The sequence below is a fragment of the Eptatretus burgeri genome, chromosome 1, assembly GCF_056783735.1.
Source record: "Eptatretus burgeri isolate ZD-2024b chromosome 1, Ebu_testis_v1, whole genome shotgun sequence".
Lineage (NCBI taxonomy): Eukaryota > Metazoa > Chordata > Myxini > Myxiniformes > Myxinidae > Eptatretus > Eptatretus burgeri.
In genome coordinates, this window is record NC_140961.1 from 115,288,573 (window position 1) to 115,310,471 (window position 21,899).

General features: G+C 46.2%; 1 protein-coding gene across 1 annotated transcript in view; it reads right to left on the reverse strand.

The window, feature by feature from the left end:
* The window catches only part of LOC147035231 (uncharacterized), a 326,073-nt gene that overhangs the window by 279,472 nt on the left and 24,702 nt on the right, over positions 1–21,899 (reverse strand). The window contains exon 8 of the mRNA XM_085895787.1: positions 20,055–20,111. Coding sequence (XP_085751913.1) covers positions 20,055–20,111 — 57 coding nt within the window. The remainder of the gene's footprint in view (positions 1–20,054; positions 20,112–21,899) is intronic.

Sequence of the window (21,899 nt, forward strand, 5' to 3'; positions counted from 1 at the left end):
TGCACCGGGTCACGACACAGTCCGCCAGCTCACCCTCATTAAGCCTCGCTAACTCCATGTGTGTGTGCTCGTCTTTCACCCCGTCTTTATCGTTTAATCTCTCCTCTATTTTTTCTATCCCCCGAGTCTCTATACATTTTATTTATTTTATCTCTTCGTGTTTATTAGTTTCTTCCTGAATCTTCATCTCTTGATTTTTCGGACGTCGTCACCTCGTGTCTCGTCTAACACGTTTCAGTCACCCGGGCTCCCATTATTATTTCCACTGTCTCCATTTTCAGGGTGTGCCCTAATTGTTGTTTCATCCGACGAGTGATGTCAATCAAGTCCCGCACCACTAACATTATTCCCTGTGGTGCTGTCACACATCCCACCTCATTGTGCTGTTCTACTTCCTGGCTCCTTTTGAGTCGTTCATCCTCTCGGAGTTTTTTGAGTTGTTTGTTCTCTTTCCGGAGTTTTTCCATCTCTGTGGACTCAAATTTTGCTCTCCCCTCGAGCTGGTTAATTTCAAACTCGTATAGTTTTTGTTTTCTCTCCCACTGTTCCTCATGCTTTTCAGCCTCCAATCTCATAGTTTCTTTCAATTGCCTCATTTCCTTCTTGTGTTTCATTCACTGTTCTTTGTCTATCTCCTCGCACTCCAGCCTCGCCTTTTCTTTCAATTGGTTAACCTCAAATTCATGTTCTTTTTGTTTTATATGCCATTGTTCCTCTTGTTCTTCCCTCTCCAATCTCGTTGTTTCCTTCAATTGACTGATTTCTCCTTCCTGCTTCATTCTTTGCTCCTTCACATTCTCCTCGTACTCCAACCTATTTTTTCCTTTTGTCGTTCAGTTTCAAATTCATACTCTTTCAGTTTTTTATTCCAGTCTCTCTTGTTCCTCATTCTGCAATGTCGTTATTTCCTTCAATTGGCTGATTTCCTTCTCCTGTCTCATTCCTTGTTCTTTCCGTACTCTTTCTTGTTCCTCATTCTTTAATCTGGCCTTTGCTTCCAGCTGTTCGATCTGTACAGTGTGGTTCCTCAACGTTTCATTCTCTGTTGTCGTCCTTTCTTCTCTCACCATCCTCAACTCGTTTTGTAATTCTCTTTGGTTTCGTGTTTCAGTATCTCAGAAGTTTCTTTCCATGATTCCTTTCTGGCCTCCTCACCTCTTTTGCATGCTTTCTCCCACAATTCATTCATTTCCTCACCGTATCTCTCTAGGTCTTCCTGCCATTCCTTTCCTATTTCTATCTCCCGTTCTAGGCTTTCTCTGTCCTGATTGCCTGATCTTACCTCTTTCTTTAGTTGCTTTACTTCCAAATAGTGTTCGCATTTTTTCTCTTCGAACATTTTTTCCCATTCTTCTTCCATGTGCTTTCTTTCCCGGGAGTTACCAATTCGCTCCTCCTCCATTCTCTCGCTTCGCTCGCTCGTCCCTTGTTCCCACTTATGGATACTCAACTCTATTTTCCCTATTTTTCCCTTTAGTTCCTCGAACTGTCTTGACTTTTCCAACCATTCTTCTTCCCTCTGCTCCAGATGTTCCTCTCCTCTTTTTATTGTCTCTTCTCGGATTTCTATTATCTTTTTGCCTGCTTCTACCTCTTTCTTTAGTTTTTTTAATTCCCAATCGTGTTCGCATTTTTCGTTTTCTCGCTTTGTTTGTCTTTGTTCTTCCTCCCTCCTTTCTTTCTTCCAGTACATCGGCCCATCGTTGTGACTCCGTTCGCACGTAATCAGCATGAACCCTGTCTACGCGCCGCGGTGCCTCGTCCAACTCAAAGGAAAACGAGTGCAATTCCCCTATACAATTGTCACCATTCCTCCACCGTTGCAAGGACTTCGATACTTGTCTCCGAAGACGTCACTGCATACTCCGGCCGCCTGCCACGCCTGCCATGACCCCGTGGTTTGAAGCAGTTGTTGGGAGCGCTCGCCTCGTGTCGTGCAGTTCGTAGCGCCGTTAATAGCAGCCCGCTCACGCCTCGTGCCGTGCTGAAGTGCGGCCACGCCGCCATCCTGCGACACCCTTTGCCGGCAAAGTTCGTGCTAAGAATATGAGGGTGAGCTCCCCCATGGGAGCTCCCCCATGGATTATAATTACAAGAACCGTCCCAGGCCATGGATTCTACATTACTACACATATTCATTTCTATCCCCAGCACCCGCTCGCCTTGAAACTCCATCTTATTTCTCGGAAAAAATTAATTTAGCTTTGCTCGTAATTTGGGGGAGGAACGGGGGGGGGGGGTGCTTCGCACACCCCTGATCCGATCCCCGTAAATTTGGTTGGAGACCGAGATGGATTTGAATCCCACACTCCTGTTCACCAGTGTTACGAATTTCGGTCTGCCTGGCGTGTGATCGGCCACGTAACTCGAATCGCGACCGCGTCGCCCACCGGAACGGACAATTCAGTCGTGACGCTCCTTGGAACGACTGCCAGGAGCTAGTCACGGGTGGGTCTTTCGACCACACCACAATCGTGCCAATCGGCCACCCACGCAGGATAGGGTTGTTCGCCAAATTCGACCTACCTAAGTACCTGCGCGGGTAGTTAACCGGGCGATCGTACCTCGCCGCTGGCCGGCCTTGGACACGAACCGCTCAAGCGGTGCGTTCTGTGCTTCAGTGATAATCGAGCGGTGTTATCGCCGGCCCCGACGGACTTGATTATTTACCGGGTGCTTACACCCCTCCTTTCAATTCCTTCCGTGATGCAAGATGGAACTTTCAAACAAGGGAAAGGACGCAATGAAACGGGGAACAGTTCAACAAGCACATTTAGTGCACACTCAGACAAGCACGTATTTTACAGCCATACAGTAATTCAGGCACGTATACAGTGAAAGCAAGCAAAGGCAGAGTTACAACTGAATACGAGCAATGAGAATGTACATGCACAGTCACTTACACAGGTCCACTTTACAAGACGGCGCCAACACATGCACTTATACAAAAGCAAAGGAAAAAGCCACCCTCAAGGGCAAGTGTGGCGGACAGGTCCGTGGACCAAATGTGCGTGGAACCTGGATGAGCGGTCAGGTTCACGAGAACGAAGGGTCTTACCCGTGCCCTCGTGTCACGATGGCGGGCAAGCCGCGATGTCAGCGTAGCTGAGCCTGGCTTCGTGCCCGTCGTGGCCGGTGAGCACTCTCCGTCGATCGGCCCCCGGCTGCCTTTCCCGTCTGCCCCCGTCTGCCTTAAGACTTCAGCTCCGAGCCCCGACTCTGCCCCACCGACACTGCTGCCACGACACTGCCGCCGTCTGGATCTTCGAGCTCCATCCGGTTCTCCGACCCCTCCAGACTGCCACTTGACTGCAGTCTCCAGACCCGACTTGAATGCCGTCTCCAGACCCGACTTGACTGCCGTCTCCAGACCCGACTTGACTGCCGTCTCCAGACCCGACTTGACTGCCGTCTCCAGACCCGACTTGACTGCCGTCTCCAGACCCGACTTGACTGCCGTCTCCAGACCCGACTTGACTGCCGTCTCCAGACCCGACTTGACTGCCGTCTCCAGACCCGACTTGACTGCCGTCTCCAGACCCGACTTGACTGCCGTCTCCAGACCCGACTTGACTGCCGTCTCCAGACCCGACTCTGACTGCCGTCTCCAGACCCGACTCTGACTGCCGTCTCCAGACCCGACTTGACTGCCGTCTCCAGACCCGACTCTGACTGCCGTCTCCAGACCCGACTTGACTGCCGTCTCCAGACCCGACTCTGACTGCCGTCTCCAGACCCGACTCTGACTGCCGTCTCCAGACCCGACTTGACTGCCGTCTCCAGACCCGACTTGACTGCCGTCTCCAGACCCGACTCTGACTGCCGTCTCCAGACCCGACTCTGACTGCCGTCTCCAGACCCGACCTGACTGCCGTCTCCAGACCCGACTTGACTGCCGTCTCCAGACCCGACTTGACTGCCGTCTCCAGACCCGACTTGACTGCCGTCTCCAGACCCGACTTGACTGCCGTCTCCAGACCCGACTTGACTGCCGTCTCCAGACCCGACTTGACTGCCGTCTCCAGCCCCGACCTGACTGCCGTCTCCAGACCCGACTTGACTGCCGTCTCCAGACCCGACTTGACTGCCGTCTCCAGACCCGACTCTGACTGCCGTCTCCAGACCCGACTTGACTGCCGTCTCCAGACCCGACTTGACTGCCGTCTCCAGACCCGACTTGACTGCCGTCTCCAGACCCGACTTGACTGCCGTCTCCAGACCCGACTTGACTGCCGTCTCCAGACCCGACTTGACTGCCGTCTCCAGACCCGACTTGACTGCCGTCTCCAGACCCGACTTGACTGCAGTCTCCAGACCCGACTTGACTGCCGTCTCCAGACCCGACTTGACTGCCGTCTCCAGACCCGACTTGACTGCCGTCTCCAGACCCGACTTGACTGCCGTCTCCAGACCCGACTTGACTGCCGTCTCCAGACCCGACTTGACTGCCGTCTCCAGACCCGACTTGACTGCCGTCTCCAGACCCGACTTGACTGCCGTCTCAAGACCCGACTTGACTGCAGTCTCCAGACCCGACTTGACTGCAGTCTCCAGACCCGACTTGACTGCCGTCTCCAGACCCAACTTGACTGCCGTCTCCAGACCCGACTTTGACTGCCTCTCTCCAGACCCGACTTGACTGCCGCTTGACTGCCCCGAGCTGTGTTGTGCTCGCGCTTATATAGGCCGGGGGAGGAGGGCCTATGCAAATTTGTGGATAACAGCGGGTTCGGAGGCGGGGCTACACCACCTGATGCTCAGCCATTGGATGGATGAAAAGTAGGAGTGAATCATTTTTGATCCGATTTCTCCTTCGAAAGGATCCCATTCACAACCCATGGCACGACGTTTGGTAGAAAGGCGAAGGTGGTGGGAGTTTGCTGTGGTGGTTTGGGAAGGGTGTTGGTGGTGGCGATTTGGTTGCTGGCGGGCGTCGTTTGAGAATGGCGGTGAAGCGATATTTGTGGGGTGGAGTTGTGGAGGTAAAGAGGCGAAGGTGGTGGTGTTCCAGTTGTAGTTGTTTGGGAATGATGTTGGTGGTGGCGATTTGGTTGTTGGGGTAAGATTGGTCCAAAATAACGACAGAGAAAAGAAAACCGGCTAACTCAAAGGATCACAGCCCTGTGAATACGGAAATTCCCTCTAAATAACGGTGGGGAAATCTAACTACACAATTACTCATCGTCATAACTGATCTTAGGACCCTTTATGGTGTATTGTGAATTTCCACAGCCGTAACAATATGTATGTATGTATGTATGTATGTATGTATGTATGTATGTATGTATGTATGTATGTATGTATGTATGTATGTATGTATGTATATATGTATATATATATATATATATATATATATATATATATATATATATATATATATATATATATATTGTTGCGGTTTTCGCGCCCGCCGGCGTGCGAACGGCCACGTAACTCGAATCGCGGCACGTCGCCCACCGGACGGACAGTCCAGTCGTGACCCTCTCGGACTAACGCCGGGAACCAGTCACGGGTGGACCTTTCGGTCTCACCGCGATCGAGCCAATCAGCCCCCGCGTGGGATAGGGTTGCTCGCCAAATTCGACCTACCTAAGTACCCACGCGGAGGGTAGACCGGGCGATCGCACCTCGCCGCAGGTCGACTTCGGACACGGGCCACTTAAGCGACCCGTTCCGTACTATCAGAATAACCGAGCGGTGTTATCGTCGACCTCGACGGTTCGATTAATTATCGGGCGTATTCAGCCCACTACCAACCCTTTACGTGAAGCAAGATGAGGATTCAAAGAAAGAAATGACGAAGCGAAGCGGGAAACAGTTCAACACAAAGCACATTTATTCGCGGCACACGGGAAGCACACATATTCAATTCCACCAAAAGCACACAGAAAAGACACAATGCAATTTACACAAAAAGCAAATGTAAAAGCGAAAACACAATGCAGAGCTAATACCGACTACCGAGCACACGGCAACACTTATACAATTCTACTTCACAGACGGCGCCGACAACACATACCCAAAACCAAAGAAAAGAATACCCTCAAGGATGAGGCGGGCCTGAGGCCGAGACCGGGTCGCGCCTACCCGTCTGGTGATGAGACGCGGAGCGGCGATGGTGCCTCAACTCCGCGGGCCTCGCGGACAGTGTCTGGTAGGGGGTGGGAAAGGGGCCCCCTTGGTCGCACTATCTCAGCGCGGGGGGAAACAGGAGGGGGTTGCTGATGCTCGGGGTATAGAGGATCTTTATTATCCCGCGACGAGCGTCTCCACCTCGGCCAGGTCGCGCTGTCGGCCTCCCTCGGGTGCAGCTCCCTGCACGACGCGAGCACCCCCTAGTCTGGTGTCGCCGCCTTTCCACAGCTCCGTCCCCTCCGTTCCGACTCCAACGCACACGACGAGCAGCTCCACCGCCCGCGAAGTCTTGACTCTCTGTTTCCGACTCTCCTACTCTCCGCCTCGGGACTCTCCTACTCTCCGCCTCTGGACTCTCCTACTCTCCGCCTCTCGACTCTCCTGGACTGACGAACACGGTCCTTTTATCCGCCCCGTAACTTCACCCTCTCATCTTTGACCCCCTCCCTTCGACCTTTCACCTCGCTCCCCATTGGCCCGAGAAAAAGTGGGCGTGAAGGCTTTTTGATCCATAAATTTGCATATATCGATCGCCCTGGGGGCGGGGCCAATTCGCCCCTCGCTCACCGGACGGCAAAAAGTGGGCGTGTGTCGTTTTTGATCCGTTTTTGAAGCACAAAATCCGTGATTTTGTACACGCTGTTCGACGCGCGCCCTGCACGAGTCCAACACCGGTACCCACAGGCGGCGCAAGAACGGTGGCGATGCGACGGCTGCGAGGTGTGACATGAAGGTCGTGGCGGTTGTGGTGAAGCGGCATTGTGGTTGGTGGTTGATGTTGTGGTTGTGGTGGTAATCATGGCGGTTGGTCCAAAATCAAGATAGTAAAAGAAAAACGGCTATCCTGAAGAGTCGCAGCACGCATAAATGACATGTATTCCCACTAGACAACGGGTTTGGGCCTAACTACACATGCACTTACCGAGATACCTCACCTAAGGGACCTGAATGGTGGTTTGCGAATTTGGTAACCACAACAATATATTGTTGTAGATTTCCACCCGCTCCACGTGCTCCGCAAACAGAACACGCAGTAAGCAGCACGAAATGTCCTGAACACGCGTCCACATGGGGACCCACGTGTTCCAAATCCACCTAACACTCGCCATCTTAACCGTCCTCGCGACGGCCTTTTCGATACGCGGGACGTTCCCGTGCCGGCTTCCCTGTACGAAAACGCGCGCGCGAGGGCCGTTCGCTACCTGCCGAAAGGGCCCCGCACACGACGTCCCGTGAAACCGGCATGGTTCTCGAAACAGCTACAAGCGGCCCTTTCGGCTCGCTGTTCCCGTCCCTTGTCTGGACCCGTCAGTCCATTTCCACGCACACCATCTTACTCACGCACGCCATTTCAACACACATTTCGCCACACCCGTAAACACACACACACACACCGGGACAATCACTCTGGGGATTCGTGCTACCACAAGCGCTCCCGGGGCCTCCATACCAGTCACCCCCAAGCCACCAACCATTCCCCGAGCTCCCCCTCATTATCCCTCGCTAACTCCATGTGTGTGTGTTCGTCTTTAGTTTCATTTAATTCACCCTCTATCTCCCGCGTCTCTGTTATTTCTTTTAATTCCTGCGTCTCCCTTTGTGTCTCTGTTAATTCCGTCACCTGATTCATTACCTCCGTTTCTTCCCTTGTTATCCGTGTCTCCATCACCATTAATTTTTCCGTCGTTGTCACCTCCACGTGTCTCGTCCTACACGTCTCCTGAATTATTGTGACCTCGCCCATTTCCATTGCGGGACCGACACAATCCACACTCCCCTTCGTTGGTTCGGTGTCTCTGCCACGTGGTGCCGCCATTTTGTGCTCCGTTGTCCGCGTTTCGCTACGCGCAATTGCCACGATTGCCTTTTGCCCAGTCTGGAGACTCAGCCCCATGCTCTGCATTTCGCCCCGCAGTGTTTGCGTATTTGCATCCATGTCGCTCCTCACCGCATCCATTTTGCCATTTGTGGCTTGTAAATCGCCCCGCAGATCAGCCAGGGACTGGGGAGGGAATTTGACGGAGGGGGGGGGGTGTCATACACCGTGGCCCCCGCTGCTGCGCCCATTTCGGACTCTGCATTTATTTGCGGGGAAGAGTCAACCTGCATAATGGGAGTGTCCTGCATGGTGATCTCGTCCTGAGCCATAGATTCATTACCTCATACTCTAAACCACCCTGCTTCTGCTCGCCTTGAGCTGCCATTTTGCGTATCGGAAATAAAAAATTTCAACGCTCGGAATTTAATGGAACCGGAGGGTCGCCTCGCGCACCCTTGATCCGGTTCCGTTAATTTAGTTTGGAGGAGGATGAATTTGTATCCTACGTCCTAACAACAGTGTGGTAGATTTCCACCCGTCCGGCGTCGACTGCCTTTAGCTCAATTGCGGCCGCGCGCCACACCGAACGAGCAATCTCGTAGCAGCTTTCGGATCAACGCCGAAACCCAGCTACGGGTGTTGTTAACCACACCATAAACCAGCCAACTCTTCTGTCCGTGCTACAGGGTTGATCGCCGAATTGTCGATGTACCGAATTATTTGTGCAGACAGAAATGCCGGGAGTTTACACCTCAACGGCGCCTGCACGAAAACGAGCCGATTTAAGCAGCTCGTTCCGTTTGCGATTGCCGAGCGGTTTTAAATCGCCAAGCCCCGTCGGACCAGATGTACGTTTTATCGGCTATTAATCAGCCAGCTAATTATTCCGAATGCAATTATGGCAGTCAATGGAGGAAGGGACCCAACGAGCAGGTGACATTCAAAAATGGGGAACATTTATTTGCACACGTAAGCAATGCAATGAATGTGGGTAGGCGACAAGACATGAGTAAAACCCTACAGCCGATACCTATTTATTACGTACATGCACTTACAACAATTCTACTTACGGACAAGGCGCCACAGACTTTCATGCAAAACCCCCAGAAAAGAAAGATAGAACTGGGCTTGTAAGCCTTTAATGTTCCTCGGAGCTGGGATGACCGAAGGAGCTCCGCGAGGCCGGGCAGGTTACCTTTGTCACCCTTGAGGCGACTCAATGGGTCTTTTGGTAGGCGACCCTCCGTATGTCTCTGTTGTCAACGCGGCAGCTGTCGTAACGGCGGCTTGGTTGGTCCAGGTCCTAGCAGCGCGGCCTGGTCGATCGGGCCTGGCCGACAACGCTTCAGAGGAGCGAACGGGCCTTGCTCTTTTAGAGTTGATGCTCTTTAGGAGCCCGCTCACTCCTCAGCGTCGATCGACCGACTCGGGGCTCGATCGCTCGGACAGTTACGTAGCTTGCTGCCGACTTCTCTCGGGCTGGCGACCTCTTCTGGCTCCAACTCGACTGCCTCCACCGGCCAACAACTTGGTGACTTGGCTGGCTCCAACGACGAACGAACTCCACTCCTCCGACCAACAACCAACTCGTTTGGACTGAACAACTCGACACTCCCTTCAGCCAGCGAACGCGGATTTTTATCGCCCCGGGGCGTTCGCCCCTCCCCCTTTTCTCCCGGCATGCGGGGCAAAATCCTTGGGATCTCCGATGGGGATGTGCTTACGCCTTTTTGAGGGCCCCGCCCCAACCGTTATATCTGTTTTCTTCGGGTGGCTTTCCATAATATCGGGCGGGAGTTGTTGAGTTGTTCTTTTTGTTTTTGTGATGCCGTGGTTGTAAACTGTCTGGCGTTGTGGTGGAGGTGGCATGGTTGTGAAGTTTGTTGGTGTTTTGGTGGAGGTGGCATGGTTGTAGAGATGTTGTTGATTGTGGAGATGATGGTGAGGAGATGTTGGCGGTTCTGGAGAAGGTGGTGAGGAGATGTTGGCGGTTGTGGAGAAGGTGGTGAGATGTTGGCAGTTGTGGAGAAGGTGGTGAGGAGATGAGGCGGTTGTGGGTAAGGTGGTGAGATGATGGTTGTGGAGAAGGTGGTGAGGAGATGATTGTCTACTATATAAATGGCAGTCCTTCTGTCCATGTCTGTCTGTCTGTCTGTTTTTTTGTGACGAATAAGCTCCTAGACCAGTGAACCGATCTTGATGAAACTTTACACATATATAGAACTAACATTCAGCTCCAGGATGCGATAAGTGGCTCTCCATAAAAACGAAAATATATATATATATATATATATATATATATATATATATATATATATATATATATATATATATAATAAATAAAATTTCCATTAGAAAAAAAAATGGCTTTTGAATAGTGTGCCGGCGTATTGATCATAACAAAAGGCCTCATGGTTAAAATCGCTAGGGATTTTTGAAATACAAAATGTTCGTATTCGTTGACTTTTTAAACATACATATTCTCCTGTTATTTGAATTCTCGAACTGCACGCGCACAGCAACAGGTAACTGCTGATCGATGAAAGAGAAAGAGAAAGAGAAAGAGAAAGAGAAAGAGAAAGAGAAAGAGAAAGAGAAAGAGAAAGAGAAAGAGAAAGAGAAAGAGAAAGAGAAAGAGAAAGAGAAAGAGAAAGAGAAAGAGAAAGAGAAAGAGAAAGAGAAAGAGAAAGAGAAAGAGAAAGAGAAAAAGAGAGGTCTTACTGCTGATATATCTGCTCATGAAAGAGCCAGGCAAGCGGCAGAGTCAGCTGGAGAGAGACACAGAGAGACACAGAGAGACAGAGAGAGAGTCATCTTACTGCTGATATATATATATATATATATATATATATATATATATATATATATATATATATATATATATATATATATATATATATATATATATATATATATATATATATATATATATATATATATATATATATATATATATATATATATATATATATATATATATATATATATATATAGTTGAAAGTGTGTCTGTTTCTCTGTGACCTATGCACGCGAAAAGTACTAGACTGATCCTCACCAAACTTCACATGCTGACAGAACATGTACGCGGGAGTGTCCCGATGGAAAAGAATTGTACTTCTGACTTGCGGTTTCCGAATTATGACGTCATCACCTGATTTCGTAACGTTCATTTTTCAATTTCAGCCAATTGACATGGGGCCAACGCCATTTGCAATAGAATGAAAAAAATAATGCAACAGTCAATTGAAGACAATGACTTCCGACTTCCCGGTTTCCGAATTATGACGTCATCACCTGATTGCGTAACATTCATTTTTCAAGTTCAGCCGATTGACATGGGACCAACGGAATGAGAATTAATTAAGTCGCAAATGATGACATGAAACCAGCCTCACATTGTTGAGGCATTATGGTTTTTTTATCTGATGCGGCAATAAATCTTAACATTTTTGAACTCGAGTCTTCTGCATATAAAACATGGCGGGGAAAATATAATATTATAGTGGTGATGAAAAAAAATAATAATGGTGGCAGCCTCCACAATTTTACAATTAACTGTGACATATACTCCTTCAGACCCGCCGTCATCCACGGGATTCCTGTGCGGAGCACGGGTATCCCTGCTATTTTAAAATAAAGATAGAAAAGAATAACACTACCTCAAGATTCACAGCCCGGCACACGAATAAATCCCGTTATACATCGGTGGGGAAATCTAACCTGGACACACACTTGTTGACATAACTGATCTTCGGGGAACCTGAATGGTGTTCTGTGAATTTCCACAACTGTAACAATATATATATATATATATATATATATATATATATATATATATATATATATATATATATATATATATATATATATATGTACAGTAAGTCGTCAACCTACGACCGCGATCGGTTACGACCGACCAGTCTTAAGTTGATTTGGTCGTAAGTCGTCCAACCGTTATTTATATTGTATAGGCCACGGGTTCCCAACCGGGGGGAAATTTGGGTGTTTCAGGGGGAAATTCTAGTCTGGAATTAAAATTCTGGAAATTATCAGAAAATAATTAGAAAATAATTTCCAGTAATAGCCTTCTGTTCTTCTCTTCTCAGGAGTACCTGTTTCCTGAACTTTGCCCGCTTTCATTCTTATGTTTTATTTTCTTTCTTCTTTTTTAGTATGTTCTTTTCTATTACATGTCTTAATATGATCTCTCTTGTTCTTTTCAGGTCCGCAAGTGATCATGTCGAAAAAACGGGGAATATCTACCACAATGACCTTGGGGAATGGTAGCATGAAGCCATTCCAGATGAAGCAACACCTTCAAGGATGCCATCCCGAACTACAGAACAAGGATCATGAATACTTCAAGCTGAAACAAAATTATCTGAAGAAGATGAGACTGGACTCAACTGGAACGTTTCGTCAGCAAACGGACGCTATTGTGAAAGCGTCATACGAAGTCTCGTACAAGATTGCGAGGGAGAAGAAACCACACACAATTGGTGAAACATTGGTGAAGCCCTGTATGCTGCAGTGCGTGAAATTGGTCCTTGGTGAGGCTGGCCACAACAAGATGACCCCGATTTCCCTTTCAAACAACACCATTCGGTCACGGATCAATGATATGGCTGAGAGCATCAAGAACCAAGTTGTTCAGAAGGTTCGAGGGTCACAGTTTTTTTTTTCGATTCAACTCGATGAATCGACAGATGTTGTGAATCTGTCCCAGCTGTTGGCCTTTGTTCGTTATACCACCGAAAAAGGAATTGCAGAAGAATTCCTCTTCTGCAAACCTCTCCAGACCACGACCAAAGCTCAGGATGTGATGGACCTTATCAATGACTTTTTCGAAGACAGCAACATCAGCTGGGAGTCTCTGGTTGGGGTGTGCACGGATGGTGCCCCAGCCATGCTCGGCTCTCGAACGGGGTTCGTCACGCTCGTCAAGCAAAAGAATCCGGCAGTGGAATCGACACACTGTCTGATCCACAAAGAGGCGCTTGCTTCGAGAACTCTCCCCAAGAACTTCAAGCAGCATCTCGAGACTGTCATCAAAGTCGTCAACTTTATCAAGGGTTCCGCTCTGAACACTCGGCTGTTCCGTCGGCTCTGTGAAGGCATGGAAGCCGACCACGAATCGTTGCTGTTTCATACTCAGGTGAGGTGGCTCTCAAAGGGAAACATGTTGCAGCGAGTCCTGGAATTGTTTGATGAGGTGGTAGCCTTCCTTCGGGCCCAAGAGAATGTGGTGCTTCTGGAGGCGTTGAAGGGTGAGTTTTTCCGTGTGTGGCTGTCCTACTTGTCCGATATTTTCAGTGCATTGAACGAGCTCAACAGGAAACTGCAGGGCAAAGGGACCAACATTCTTTTTCAGTCGGACAAGATCAGAGCTTTCGTGGCTAAACTGGAACTGTGGAAGAAAAGAGCGGGGAGTGGAAGTTTTTCTTCATTCCTCGCTCTGAACGAATATGTGGAGCATATGGAGGATGGTCTGCCTGATCCAATAGCCGAGGATATCAAACAACACCTCGAAGGCTTGGAGGAAGAATTCAAGTATTACTTCCCGGGGATCACAAACGAGAGCAACGAGAACAAGCTTATCAGAGACCCATTTCAGAGGAACGTTGATGATGTGCCAGAAGCGTGGCAGGAAGAGTTCCTGGACTTGAAAAACGACTCGACAGCGAGGGATGCCTTCCAGAATATGGAACTGGAAGAGTTTTGGACCCAAGTCTGAGGAACCGACCCCGCTTCTTGCGACCAATGCTCTGCGGATATTGGTCCAGTTTTCTTCCACCTACCTGTGTGAGACAGGATTTTCGGCACTGGTACACCTCAAAACAAAGGCACGCAACAAGTTGGAGGTGGAGGCGGATCTTCGCTGTGCGCTCTCCATAACTCCCCCAGACATTGAAGGACTCGTGAACGGCAAACAATGCCAGAAGTCACACTAAAATGCTGTGTTCTTATTCAATACAATTTAATGTTCGCTGTGTTAGGGCATTTGAAAAATAAATTACTAAATAGTCTCAGTGTGTTTTAACTGTTCTTTCTCTCATACACATGAAGGGGGAAATCTGGATGGTTGAATTGGGTGCAGGGGGAAATGACAGAAAAAAGTTTGGGAACCACTGGTATAGGCCAATGCAAAAATTACCGTATGTATATTATACTGTGTAATGATATAATAATCATCTGTAAGTCATATTTTATTAACATTTTCTTTGTTCATTATTGTTATTACCATGGTTATAAAAACCATTTTTATTGTTCGTGTATAACGTTTTTACGTCCCGTCAGGTTTAAGTCAAACACTGCATCAAACAGTCAAACACGATCGCATTCACTTTCTTTCCTCCTTCGTACTGTTTGATCCCTGCATTTTCGTGGCGAGATCAATGGCCTTTCTTTCCTTCCTGGCAGGTTGACGAGTTGACAAACATAATTTCCTCTTGGTAGATATCTTGGGGGTTTGAAGTAAAATTTTTAAGACAAACGGATACGGATAAACTGCGCTATACCGAGACCACGCTAACATGCTAGCACTGGCGGGCGCTGGGGCAGAAACTGTCGTACGCCCAGCTGGGCAACACTCGCGCTGCCAGACATACAGTACATATCGCAGTCGTGGGCGTGGTGGTAAAGTCGTAAGTTGACGACTTACTGTGTGTGTGTGTATATATATATATATATATATATATATATATATATATATATATATATATATATATATATATATATATATATATATATATATATATATATATATATATATATATATATATATATATATATATATATATATATATATATATATATATATATATATATATATATATACATACACAGTAGACTAGGCGTAAGTCGGCAGCGTGTAACTCGTCACTTCGCCTAAGTCGGCAGCATCAAAAAGTCCCGAATTTATCTCATGTTAAATCCCTTTGAATAAAGGGTCATCCCTCTGTAAGTAGTCATCTCCAAGTCGTCACTTCGTCTAAGTCGTCAGATGTTGTCCGTTCCCGCGTAATGGAAACTCAAGTCAATTACCACTCCTAACTCGTCACACGGAACTGCTACCTCGTGAGAAGCCCAATTTAATGGAATCGTGATGCTCGCTCATTGGTTTACACCGTCAGTGATAGGCTATTTATAACTGCGTACACACGTTGATTGCACTACAGGCAGGACAATGGCGACTAAGCGTAAGCTTACAACAAAACCTACCAAGAAAAATACGACATTATCCAGTTTTGCAAGGCAAACCCACTGATGAAGAAAACAGCCATAGCTGAGAAGTTGGACAAACGGCAGACATTGAACGATATCTTGAAGAATAAGGGCAAGATATTTGGACAAGTGGAGAAGATCGAGAGGCCGGTGGTAAGTGTGAAACGCGTGAAATGTGTGTCCTTTGAAGATGTCGATGACGCGCTCATCATCTCGTTTCGGAAAATTTCGGCTCAGCCAAATATTCGGTTGGACGGTGAAATGTTGCTGCTGAAGGCACGTAAATTCGCTGAGGACCTCGGGCATGATGATGCCGAGAGCTTGTCGATGCAATGGATAGACAGATTCAAAGTGAGGTGGGGAATCGGCAAGGTCAAGAGGTGCGGCGAATCAGGCAGCATGGATTCGCCGATACTGTCTGGATGTGATGCGCCGATACTGTCTTTTGGTGGAGGATTGCCCAGACAACATCATGGAATACAATGACCGGTTTGAGTCCTTTCTCATGCACCAGATGCCCAAGAGTTTGAGGCAGTCAAACATAACGGATTACTTCGCGAAGGAGTAAAGGATCAATCGAGCTTCGTGTTGAAGTCCGATCATGGATTTATATTGGCTTATTTTGTACATTACCGCACTCACTTACACATTGGCATTGAGTGGTAATCATAACAACGATGACTGTGTGTCATGTAATTTGTCACCATACCATCACCGATGGTATACGAGTTGTCTTACAGTTGTTCATTATCTTTACTTTTGATAAACTGATTCATGAATTCCATCTTTGCTTGATCACTTTCCAACTCACCAATGAACCCCCACCTATGCCCCGAGGATTGCGTTTTCCTTTTGGTACAATAGCCGGCTCTCACACATACGTGTCCAGGCCACGCACGACTTCATTCTTCACCCCACAGTCATCATGAATGTTCGCATACGCGTAAGTCGTCACATTTCTAAGTCGTCACTTTTTTCTCGGTCCCGATGGTGACGACTTACGCCTCGTCTTCTGTATACATATATATATATATATATATATATATATATATATATATATATATATATATATATATATATATATATATATATATATATATATATATATGCAATTCTGCGAAGCCGGCACTCCTCCGAGGCAATAGCACCCAATAGTGATGCCGAAACATATATACAGTAGTACCTCTACTTACGAATTTAATTCGTTCTGGGAGTAGTTTCGTAACCTGAAACCTTTGTAAGCCTTTTGAATGTAAATGCGCTAATCCGTTCCAAGCCCCGCAAAATTCGGACATTTTTTTTTAATAAATCATAAAAATGCATCAGAACATGAAACAAATACATGTTAAAATTAGATTACCGCACAATAAACATAAAACGAGAGGCACATAATGTAAAAAACAAAGAATAAAGGAAATAATAAAATATTCATTTACCTTTTAACTGCTATTCTCGTTACTTTTTGGCCTCTTTGTTTACTGGTCCTTATCAGCAGTGTTTTTTGCCTCGCGTTTCGTGAAGAATTGATCCAATGACGTCTGCTTTTGCCGGCTTTTAACAATCCGTCGGAAATGCGCGAGGCAGACATCGTCATAGTGCGCGATAGCCCGACTTGTGAACACTTTTTCCGGGTGATTCTTTTCAACAAATTCCGAGACTTCATGGAATTTTCCTAAAATGTCTGATTTGGGCTGATGGAATAATGGCTGCCTCCTCCTCCTCCTCCTCGTCCTCGTCCTCTTTGAACTCCTCCTGCACCGCGGTGTGTTGAATCACCTCCAATTCCTGCAGCTCCTTCGTCGAAAGCTCCTCGTTGTGCTCCTGAATCAGCTCGTTGATGTCCTCGTCATCCACCTCAAGACCCATGCCCTTTCCCAGCGAAATAATTTCACCATGGCGAAGAACAGAGTGAAGTCCAGTCCTCCTTTTAAACTTCTCGAACCACCCACGCGATGCCTTAAAAACTCCTGGTGTAGTCCTTGCGCCGAATTTCCCTCACCTGTATCCTCCTTCACGAGGTCAGTGAAGATGGCGGTTGCCTTTGCGCAAATTATGGCCTCTGTCACTGTGTCACCAGCGATCTCTTTCTCCTTTATCCACACGAGTAACAACCTCTCCATCTCATCGTTCACTGCCGACCTCCTCTTGGAAATGACAGAGAGGCTTTTGGAAGGAGTCGGAGCTTTAAGGGCTTCCTTTTGTTTTATTATCGTGCCGATCGTAGATATATTACGGCCATATTCTTTTGCGAGATCAATCAAACGCATCCCCTTTTCATACCTTTCTATTATCTCTTGCTTTGTTTGTATGGCCAGAAAAACTCTTCTTCTTTTCTCCTTGTCCACTTTTCTTCATTGCTTTCTTGGGGTCCATTGTGAATAAAAGTTACTGTAATCCACACGCGTACTGTACTGTAACACTGTCCGAGCACTTCGTAGCGGGACCATAGACTGTCTACAGTATAACTATATTTACAGAGCGGGACGGGGACACGAAGAGCATGCTGGGATACACGCATACGCAAAGGGTTGCCAGGCAGATTTTAGGCGATAGCCAATGGCAGAGCAGCTACTAGTTTGTTTACGTTCGGGAAACTCTGGGAGCAGCGAAAAGCAGCGCGTACTGTACTGTATTTTTGACTTCGTATCCTGAAACGCCTTCGTAACTAGAGGCAATATTTTCCCGTTCAGGCGCTTCGTAACCTGAAACATTCGTATGTAGAGGTACCACTGTACATGCATATACCATACCAAGATGGCGAAACGACAATTTAAGAGCGGTTTTGAACAACAACAACACACGACACAAAAGAGCTAGAAAAGTAGCGGTTTGGAAGGATTTTTTGCAGCTTTTGGAAAGTTAAGTGATAATAGCCTGGTGTTGGCTTAGTGGTTAGGGTGGTGGGTTGGGATCCTAGGGTCCTGAGTTAAAGCCCCGTTGTCCGCTGAATTAATACACCAGGGGGTTGACTCAGCCTGTCATCCTTCCGAGGTCAGCAAAATGAGTACCAGTGTGTACTGGTAGAGGGGCACTGCATCAGCGACACAGTCGCGCTTCCAAGAAATGATAGCTACCCCGGCAGCCAAGCTGCCATCAGCAAGTGGAAGAAGTAGCTAAGTGATGATGTCAGACTTGTGCCAAGTTTCATTGGAATCTCTTCAGTGCATCACAGGTAATAATGGTAATGAAAAAAACCGATAAGGACGGACAGACGGACTAACTGGAAAATGGAATGCCTGCAGGCATTTGACCACGGTTGCGTAAAAAGAGGGAGGAAGCATAATTATTGCTGAGAATTAAGAAGCGTTATTATTAAATATTGTTATTGCTGAAACATTGATGTTTCACAGCCTATGTGACCAAATTGAAAAGAAGTGAAACTTGATTTAAGTGGTTCAATTTTAGTGGACAACCGTTTTGTAATTTTTATTATTATTTTTAAACTTGCCTAAGGTCAACCAAAAAGATTGCATTGTCTGTTCCGTGTGTCACAAAATCGGACAGGCAATAAAAGTTGGGTTGGGGTATTTTCGCAAATAATCAGTGGTGCACAGGATTTTGTACTATTGAGAAAAGCTCATTTGTGTATTTGTAGATTTCCAGTTAACACTTAAATAAAGGTTGATAAGAATTTTTTTTCAGTCAACCATAGGGACCTGGTCCAAGTTGCTACAAAGGATGTCTCCCAACCAGGATTGCTATTACCCAGTGAACACTTAAATAAAGGTTGATTAGAATTTTTTTTCAGTCAACCATAGGGACCTGGTCCAAGTTGCTACAAAGGATGTCTCCCAACCAGGATTGCCAATACCGAGAGTGCTTCAGGAAGTGTCGCAATGCTCTGTGGCCATGTTTGTCCCAAGTCAAGTCCAATGTTGTCTTGTGTAGTTGACAGCACATGCACGTGATTTTTGTTGCATCTCCTTCACGGGTATCAGATCATTTAAGAATATTGGAAAAAAAAGAAGTTAAAAAAAAATTATTTGACACAAATGCATCACTGAATATGCCTCCACCTGTGTTAGATGTGAACACACTGTTACGTTTGATCTCAATTAAAGGTCACATGAAAAATGAGAGTGTGAGAGAGAGAACAGATAAGTAGAAGAGGGAAAACATCAGATGCTTCTCACTTGAGATATGATCTGCAAAATGCTTTTTTAAAAATTTATTTATTTATTTATTTTTTTCAAAGGGCACATGACGTTTGACCTGTTGAACCAAAAATTGAATCAGTTAATCTTTGTATTGCAGTCCATATGCGCACCAAGCTTGGTTGCAATCCCTTCTGTGCTTCACAAATTGTTGTGGTAAAAATTTTCAACCAAAAATCACATGACCAGACCTTTTGAATCTAAAATATAATCAGTTCATCTTTGTATCATACTCCATACTTGTAGGAAGTTTGGTTAAAAAAAAGAATCCCTTCAGCGGTCGGTTCACAAGTTATCGCAGTTATGAGAATCTGTGATGAGTGCATGGTCGGACGCACAACGCAAAAACAATGCCTGAGGTACCTTCGGCTATGGAGGCATAATGACATTTTTAAAAGGGGGAAAATTAACAGAACTACCCTTGTATGTAGTGAACACGGCACAAATGTTGAATCGGAAAAATTAGTTCACTCAAAAATTACAAATACTAGATTGCGGCAATAAAAGTGGCAAGATTTTACTGATAAGAAAAACCTTCCAAGTTTCCACTAATCCAAGACTGTTCCCTTAACAAAGAATAATGGTGTACCACGACTGCAACATCACAACCCATGCCAAGACAATATCCATCCCGAATAAAATGGCAAAAGGTTTAGGGCATAACCTGCACGGGAAAAGGTGCCATGAGTATGCAAGCAAAGAGTGGACAGGTAATGTCTCACCTGCAAGCCAATGGTGTCATGAAATTCACCAGACATTGTTCTGCAGGATCTTCTTCACTGAAGCACAAAAATCAGTTCCATCATTCGTCATCTCAAATGATAAGAATGTCAATAAAATATATCGAATTATTCTGCGAAAATTATGCTATCTTATCATTCTGCACTGCCTTATAACAGCTGACTGATGACATGCCAACACCATTTGTTATGAATTACTAACACAACATCACCCCTCTCCCTCCTATTGAATTTTTTTTTTCTGAAATATTAAAGTCTGCAAACATTTTCTTGAGAAACCATGTGTAAAATAAAATTCCATGAACACATCAATGAGCAGACTTATTTCTCCACAATAATGATCAGCTTGTTCCTGTCACCTACATAAATCATCCACCAAGTTTCATCCAAATCCATCCGTCACTTTTTAAGATATCATGCTATATATAGTTTTTGGTCCTCTCAATGGAGAAGAATCACTGAAAAAAATTATTGTATCTGGATTCAGATCCGGATCTTCACCAAAATCAAATCAATTCTTCCTTGTCACACACTCAACCTGTCCAATAAATTTTGTACGAATCAGTCGACAACATTACGAGTTATCCTGCTCACAGACAGATAAGGGTGAAAAAAAACCTCCGTCCGATTGATGCAAGGTGGATTTGGGGGGGGGGGGGTTACAATGTGTACTCAATGATGGTTTTCACTTGACAGAACAACTCTTACAAGTTACTTGATGCCAAATTTTAACCCCTTGATATGCATTTTGGAAGGGAGCATCCCCTACCAATTAAACAAAAACAAAAAAAATGAACAAATAAAATGGGTACATTTATAATTTAATCTTAATTTTGTCAAACCACTGCTGATATTGAGATTTTTTGTATCAGACCTTCAAGGAATTATTGAGAAATATTAAGTGTTAAACTATGGATGCTTAATTGGAAGATTGTTCAGTTAAAGTTCTCCTCGTTGTCATAAGCATCTGCTTCCTCAACCACCTCATTGTATTCTTGAAAGTCTCCATCAGAAGTCACAATGGTTAGATTAGCACATTCCTTGCATGTGCACAGTTCAGTGTAGGGAATACCTACTGACACAAAGCATTTGTTGTCTGCCTCACCATCTTTGTATTTCGACTTCTTCCACACACACAATGCAAGTTCCAGGATGCTGTGTTGAGCAGGTTCCATAGGCATCCAGTCAACATCTCGGCTCCAAAGAGTCTAGGGTATTGTTTGTCATCTTCCAACAATTTCCAACTGCAGATGGAATGTCAAGGTGTGGTTCGAAGCTTCGCTTATCAATGTCTGCCTGGAAGACAGATCAGGCCAGAACATATCTGTGGCTTGCTACAGGCAGCATGTAAACCTGTACTAACCTGTTTCATGGTTGGGTTGTCGGTGACTAAACTGTCTTCCCCACCTGGTTTCCTGGTGAGGAGGTTGTATGGGTATGGACACCCAGCAGGACTAAAAACAAAACCTGTCAAAGGGTGGATGAGCTCCTTGTGAGTCAACAGCCATCCACATCTGGTGCCCAACTGCAACTGCAGATGTACTCCTGCAGTGGGTAACTTTTGCTAAGAGGTTGGTGGCACAATTTGCATTCCGGCCACCGCGCAGGAGGACGAATATCCGCCTCCTGCGCTTTAATTCCTTGTTAAATAACTGAAGCAATGACACCTAATGATAAATGGATTAGATCACTGGGCTCTGTTTCAGGATCGTTGTCAAATAGCTTGATCATACTGACTATGGTGTTCAGGATGTTCTGCAAACCCTGCTCATCATGGGTCATTCTCCCATTTGTTCGATCTTTACGAGTTCCCAATCATTGGCACTG